The sequence below is a fragment of the Lactuca virosa genome, chromosome 4, assembly GCF_052849685.1.
Source record: "Lactuca virosa cultivar CGN04683 chromosome 4, Lactuca_virosa_CGN04683_v6, whole genome shotgun sequence".
Lineage (NCBI taxonomy): Eukaryota > Viridiplantae > Streptophyta > Magnoliopsida > Asterales > Asteraceae > Lactuca > Lactuca virosa.
Window position 1 is genome coordinate 299,908,536 of NC_136429.1, and position 7,465 is coordinate 299,916,000.

Sequence of the window (7,465 nt, forward strand, 5' to 3'; positions counted from 1 at the left end):
TTAGAATAATACAACCACATGACTTCATTACATAATAATTATCAAGCTTTTTATTTCATTACTTAATAATTATCAAGCTTTTATTAACTATATAAGTAATAAGAGTATTCTAAAACCGTACTGAAGATCGACCACATTTCCACATTTGCTGTGGTAATTTTGCTTGCCCCCACCATAACTGATGGCTTTATGGAGAATGATTGATGGAGTGAAATTTGTAGGCCATTTGAAGTTGATATATCACGAACCAACATTCAACATATTGGAGGATAAACGAGGGCCCAAAAGGACGTTAAGTGGTGTTGCTTTTCTGTTAGTCATACTCATGCTTTCAGTCATATCAACAGGTTTGTTTGATGGTTTTTTGAGCACAAACTGTTGTATCAAACTAGCTAGCGTTAAACTCAAAATTTGCTGGGCAAATAAAACACCAGGGCACATTCTTCTTCCACTACCAAAAGGAAGCAATTCATAATGGTTTCCCCTGACATCGATATCCTTGTGACTTGTTAAGAATCTCTCAGGCTTGAATTCTTCGTGATCTGACCATATATTTGGGTCACGTTGCATTTTCCAAAGATTTACCCAAAGACGAGTTCCCTTTGGAATGTTGTAGCCACCCACAATGCAGTCATCCAATGACTCGTGAGGAACAGACAGAGGTCCAGCTGGGTATAATCGCAAAGTTTCTTTGATGATCGCATCGAGGTAGACTAATTTCTTCAGGTCTGACTCCTCCACCAGTCTGTCCCTTCCAACATGCTCATCAATTTCATCTTGTGCAGTTTCTAATGCTTTTGGGTGGTTGAGTAACAATGCTAAAGCCCACGTTATTGTCACAGATGTCGTGTCGACACCTCCTACTACTAGTTGCTGTGAGTAGAAATTTACACCAAACGTTGGATTAGGTTATAGCTACGTAAAAGTTAAGCTGAAAAAATATTTAAATGAATCACGAAAAATGAGATCAAAAAGGTTGACTTTACTAGACTTGTCGCTTTGATAATTGTATCATGGTCAAAACCTGGGAATTCATCTTTAGAAGCATCTCGAAGAAAGGAAATTAGCGCATGCATGAAGTCTTGGTTCCCTTCATGTTCCTGTATAGACTTATTCTCCTGTTTGTGCTCCTTTAACCATCGGTCAAAGATATTGTCCAAATCCTTTGCAGTATTCTTCATCACTTTTTTGTATCCACCCACATCCAAATAGTTTAGATAATGTATAAAATCAGCAACCACAAATGCCCCCAATAACTCAAAGAATTTCTTCACGACAGCCTGACATTGAACCCCTTCTTCATCATTTGGCGAAAACCTCTTTCCTGTAATAATCCTAACCATAATGTTTAGAATTAAGGTCCCGAACCATTGACTCATATCCACCTTCACCATCTCGGAACTTTCACCAAGTATGTTCTTTACCCAACTATCATATAAATCTTTAATTGATGCTCTAACTTCTGAAGCTCGAATATGTCCAAGCATCTCAACTCTTCGTTGTGAAAGAACCTCCAACACGACTATCTTGCGCACTTTTCGCCAATAGTCCCCATATGGAGCCAGGGCAAACACCGCATTATTATAGGCCATGATTTTTGATGCCTCTGTTTTTGGTCGACTTGCAAAAGCCTTGTCATTGGTAGTAAAGCAATCCTTAGCAATCGCTGCATCACTTACCACCAAAGCTTGATGAACACCAAGCTTAATGGTGAAAATAGGGCCATGTTTTTCTGCCATGTCACCTAAAACCTTGTGAGGTAGCTCAGGTCCACCCAAAAGGTGCAAGTGTCCGATTATCGGCCATGCCCCTTTTGCTTGTGGTGGCATTACGTTCATTCCTGTTTTTTCCTTCTTTCTGTGGAGGATAGGGAGTAATAAACGGTGTAGAAGAATAGGGACAAATATTGTTGCAACAATAGTTGATACTAAGAGGTAGAACTCCATGGGTGAGTGAGCAAATTGAATGCGTGGTTGTATTTATTTGCGAACCTAAAAAGCTAAGATATTGTTTTTGTAACCGATAGATAATAACAGTAAATCCTTATGGTGTTCCTTAAAAGATCAATCATGTCAACCTTTAACAATAAAGTGGATCCTATGATTTATATCCACATCTACATCAGTTTGTTGGACAGATTTACCCTTGAGGGTAATAATTAAGTTAGAAAAAGTTAAAACAAAAGACAGAAAAGTTTTATTCTTTTTAATCATTTTCGGGTTAGGCTCTTTTTAGCTTCATGTGTGTAGGTTAAGCTCATACCCATGTATATAAACTCCTTGTTTTTCTGTTTCCAAGTAATCAAATGAATCTCTCAAACATTTCATCATCTAAAATTCTAAAAGCAAATATGGTATCAGAGCGTCTTCCGATTCTCATACTCTGATTGTTTCCCCAATTTCAATCATCTATTCTAGACCTGCACAAAAAAAGACCGGTCTTGGACCGGATCCATAAAAAGACTGAGACTGAACCGGTCTAAAACGAGATCGGACCGAAAAAAGACCGGTTCAAAAAAAGACCGGACCGAGAAAAAACCGGCTTGAGACCGTCCCAGACCGGTCCGAAAAAAACCTGACCGTTCGGAGACTGGTCCTAAAAAAGACAGGACCGCTTTGAGACCGGTCTGAGAAAAATAGACTTGTAACTAAACTTTATAAATATATAATTTTTGTGTTACTTATACAATTTTTAATCACAAACTATCTAATTTATTTCATTTTTTTCTTTTATTAAATTTAAATTATCATTTTTAATAAATATTAATTTATTATTTTGGTGATAATCTCATATTTATTAATGAAATTATTATTTTTAATAAATCTTAATTTATTATTTTGGTGATAATCTCATATTTATTAATGGAAAAAACTCGAAACCAAAACAAAAGAATCAAAAAATACCGAAACCGAATAAAAAAACCCGTAAATAGAACCGAAAAATACGCACGAAAAGATCGAGAGACAAGACCGAAAAAGATCGGTCCAAAAAAAGACCGGTCTGCAAAAAGACCGGTCCGAAAAAGACCGGTCCGAAAAAAGACCGGATTGGAAAAAGACTGAACGGGACTGAAAAAAGACCGGACCGTTCTGAGACCGACCTCAAAAAGACCGGACCGTTTCTAGACCGACCCAAGACCGGTCTGGGACCGCAAATGTGCAGTTGTAATCTATTCCTATCTTTTTTTTGTTCTTTCTATTCTCGATTTTAACCATGTCGAGTTCATCTTCCATTCCTGTTTCGGTTGATCAAAAATCATCAAATGACATAAATTTTACAACTTATACGTATATTTTGTTAATTTATCATAAATATCACTACCACACAAGCCCTTGTAATTGACACAATTTTACAAACATTTGGTCAGAGACGAATTGGTTAGTGACAAATATAAAAGTAACGTTGTGATCCAATTTTTTTTCATTTTTTTGCTGGATAAGCAACTTATTTTAGCAATTTTAAATATGTACCAAATTGTGGGTAAATTTGAAAGTTTTCTTTTAAATAATTTAGACGATTATCTTAAATAATTTAGACGATTATCGACCGAGTATAATAATTCAAAAAATCTATTGTAAAGTTTCCTTATTTTCAAACTTTTTTAATTTAAATAGATTAAATGAAATTTCTTATTAATATATTTATTAATGTTAATAACAATATTCATTGTTATTATTATATAAAATTTTTCCCTACCCTTTTATGAACAGTGTATTTTTGCTCTTAATTTCCCTAGGTTTTTATGAATAGTGTATTTTTGCTTTTTCAGAAATTTTCTTGTCAATTTTGGTCCCCATTTCCACCGCCTTTCGTTGTCGAATGAAATCAAGCGATCCAACTATATTCAACAAAGAGATTACACACATACAATCGATTGTGTGTGTTTTGAGAAAATGGGTATTGAACCCCTGGATCAATTCAACCCTTAAATCTGAATCGATTCAACCCTTAAATCTGAATCCATTCAACCCTTAAATCAAACTTCTTCACTACAAGGAAAAAGGCAATTAGCGGCGACAAAAAGTCGCCGCTAAAGGGTCATGAAGTCGCCGCTACTACTCCGTCGCTATTGATCAATTTGTCGCCGCTAAAGAGAATAGTCGCCGCTAATGCTTTTGTCGCCGAGTAAAGTCGTCGGTAATAACAATTTTCATTTTTTAGTTTTTTTAATCAACGATTTTGGTTGTCGGTAATAGTGTCTCCGGTAATAGTCTCGACGCTAATTACATAACAACATCCGATTAAATATCAAAAGTAATAGTGTCACCGGTAATTACATAAAACTACCAAAAGATTTTACAATTCTAACAAGTAGCAAAGTGTGACAACAAGTGTCATATACAAATAAAGCTCCTCCCTAAATATCATCATCTTCGTTCCTATCGTTTCCTCGATTATTCTGTGATTGAAAAAATGAATAAAGCTCATCCCTACATGTCGGGTTGTTGAGTATTGCTCGAAGATTTTCCAACTACATAATAAATAACAACATATATAAACTTATAAGTTAAATTATCAAACATAAACAAAAAATATCAAAGTACATTGCTATTTTTAAATTAAGACAAAAAGTCAAAGTACATTGCTATTTCTTGCACTTGGGACAAAAACCCAATTACCAAATTTTTTAGCAAATAATTACCACAAAACGAAAATTACCAAATCAACATGCATTTTATGATGCCAAAGTAGATTGTTATTTTTAAACTAAGACAAAAAGCCAAAGTACATTGTTATTTCTTGCACTTGGGACAAAACCCCAATTACCAAAGTTTTTAGCAAATAATCACCACAAAACCAAAATTTCCAAATCAACATGCATTTTATGATGCCAAAGTAGATTGCTATTTTTAAACTATGACAAAAAACCAAAGTACATTGCTATTTTCTTGGACATGGGACAAAAACCCAATTACCAATGCTTTTAGCAAATAATCACCACAAAACCAAAATTACCAAATCAACATGCATTTTATGATGCCAAAGTAGACTGTTATTTTTAAACTAAGACAAAAAACCAAAGTACATTGCTATTTCTTGCACTTGGGACAAAAACCCAATTACCAATGCTTTTAGCAAATAATCACCACAAAGCCAAAATTACCAAATCAAAATGCATTTTATGATGCCAAAGTATATTGCAATTTCTAAACTAAGAAAAAAAACCAAAGTACATTGTTATTTCTTGCACTTGGGACAAAAACCAAATTACCAATGCTTTTAGCAAATAATCACCATAAAACCAAAATTACCAAATCAGCATGCATTTTATGATGCCAAAGTAGATTGCTATTTTTAAACTAAGACAAAAAACCAAAGTACATTATTATTGCTTGCACTTGGGACAAAAACCCAATTACCAATGTTTTTAGCAAATAATCACCACAAAAAACCAAAGTAGATTGTTTTACATGTGATGGTTGTGATGGTTGTGGTGATGGTTGCAATGGCTGTGAAATCGGCGTGAGAGCAGAAGGTGGCAGAAGGTTTACGGTCGATGCCTCTGATATGGCCACGTTGCTCTCCTAATACTTTCTGAAAAACAGCTCTTTCTTGAGCGGGTGTTAACTCACTTTCACCTTGGGTTTGTTCTAAGAGCTCTTCGACTAATCGATTATGTAATTCCCAAAAGTGAGTAACAATTAAGTATAAATAAACACTTAAATATATGATATAATTATAATTAAATACTTACATATTGTTGTTCCGCTTCGGTAGTAACAAATACACCATCCCTATCGGTGTGAGCCTTGCGAAACGTTTCCACTCTCTTAAGGTTATGCTTAACATTAAAAATTAGATTATATTTTAAATAAATAATTACATGTATTGTACGTTACCTTCTTATAGCAAGTACTACTATACGAGCTCGACCCCCCATGATTCACGTTCGTTTGCATTTAACTGCCTTTTTTTTCGTGTCCGAAGCAATTTTGTGTTCGTCCGTTTGGAAATACTCAACTGCTTTCTTCCAGTTATCAACATCCATACCCTATAGAGGGTTGGCTAATGCTCTCGGGATATCATCATACCCTCCGACTGCCAAAAAATATTCTTTTGCGTCAGCTTTATGGTCTCGATAACCTTTTAACAAAGCTGCTTGAAAACTCTCTGTCAACAAAGCTGCTTGTACATCCTGGTAAATCTGATCCAAATCAAACTTTGTCTACAAAAAAAGGTTAACCAAGTAAAAACTATTCATAATTAACCATATAAAAATATTTTTAAATAAATAATTACCCCAAAATGTTGTATTACGGTGTCCTTTATTGCAGGGGAAACTTTTTTCCAAGTCCATTTATCAAAAGGGACCATATGCCACATTGTTTTTCCAACTTCTCATGAAAACATGTCCTTCGGCTCTCCTACGGGATCATATGTTATATCTGTATCATAATCCATGGTAATCGGTTTGCCCTTATTCTGTAAGAGCGATCTTTCAAGCTTTATATTTTTGGCTTTTCCTCGGACTTTCCTACGAGCACGTTGCTCAACTACAAATATAATTAAAAATTATTAGAAAACGTATTTAATTTATAATAACTGAATAAAAATAGTAAATAAAAATTCAGAATAAGACTTACAGTCCGTCTCATGATGACCAACACCTCTACCACCTGGGAAAGGTGGGTCCTGAGCTCCATCACCCCCGTGTCCATAGCCCATAACAGCAGCTATGGTATACACAAACAAAAGCCATATTGACATCATTTCCTGAAAAATTATAAGATATACAAATACAATTTTTATTACAAATACATTACATAGAAATAAACATTTACATAGGAATAAACATTTCTATTTAAACTAGGAATCCAAATAAAGTTTATATTACAAACACATATTACATAAGAACTATTTTAATCAGAATCTTCCTCATATCCTTCAATGTCTTCGTCGGTATCATAATCAGAATCGGTTTCATCGTAATCAGTCTCGCAATCAGAAACATCATTGACTCTACCAGTTGGTGGCGGAACTTCAGTTGCACTTTCTACATCAACAATGACTCTAGGAATGTTTTGAAAGAACATCCTGAAATCGATAAAAAATGGAGCATCGGATGAAGAGATATTTTGAAGTACATCGACATTGTCTACATTTTCGTGTGAGCCATTGTCAACATTTTGGATAGAGTCATTGTAAACAAGTTGGACACGATCATCGTTCGATGGTAGATACCAAATACTTCGATGATTAACATGATCGACAACACACTGATGGTTATTGTTTGGCTCCCTGATGTAGAACACTTGTTTGGATTGTGAAGCATATATGAGTTGATCATCTTTGTATGTTTCGCATCGTGTGTCGATAATGGTGAAATTATCAGTAGAAATAACTCTTGTTCGAGTATCAAACCACTTGCAACGAAATATTACAGTTGAATAATTATGCATATACCTCAACTCTATGATCTCTTCAAACTTGCCATAATATTTCTCGCCTTTCTCACCCACCGCTA

At 34.8% G+C, this 7,465-nt stretch overlaps 1 protein-coding gene across 1 annotated transcript; it reads right to left on the reverse strand.

Moving 5' to 3' along the window:
* LOC145108428 (cytochrome P450 CYP82D47-like) lies at window positions 1-1,978 on the reverse strand. Its single transcript, XM_079045451.1, has 2 exons — window positions 987-1,978; window positions 1-873 (listed from the first exon to the last, which is right to left on the reverse strand). The coding sequence occupies exons 1-2, from the start codon at window positions 1,944-1,946 to the stop codon at window positions 241-243; spliced, it is 1,593 nt and encodes a 530-aa protein (XP_078901577.1). The 5' UTR covers window positions 1,947-1,978; the 3' UTR covers window positions 1-240.
* Between the last annotated feature and the right edge of the window lie 5,487 nt (window positions 1,979-7,465).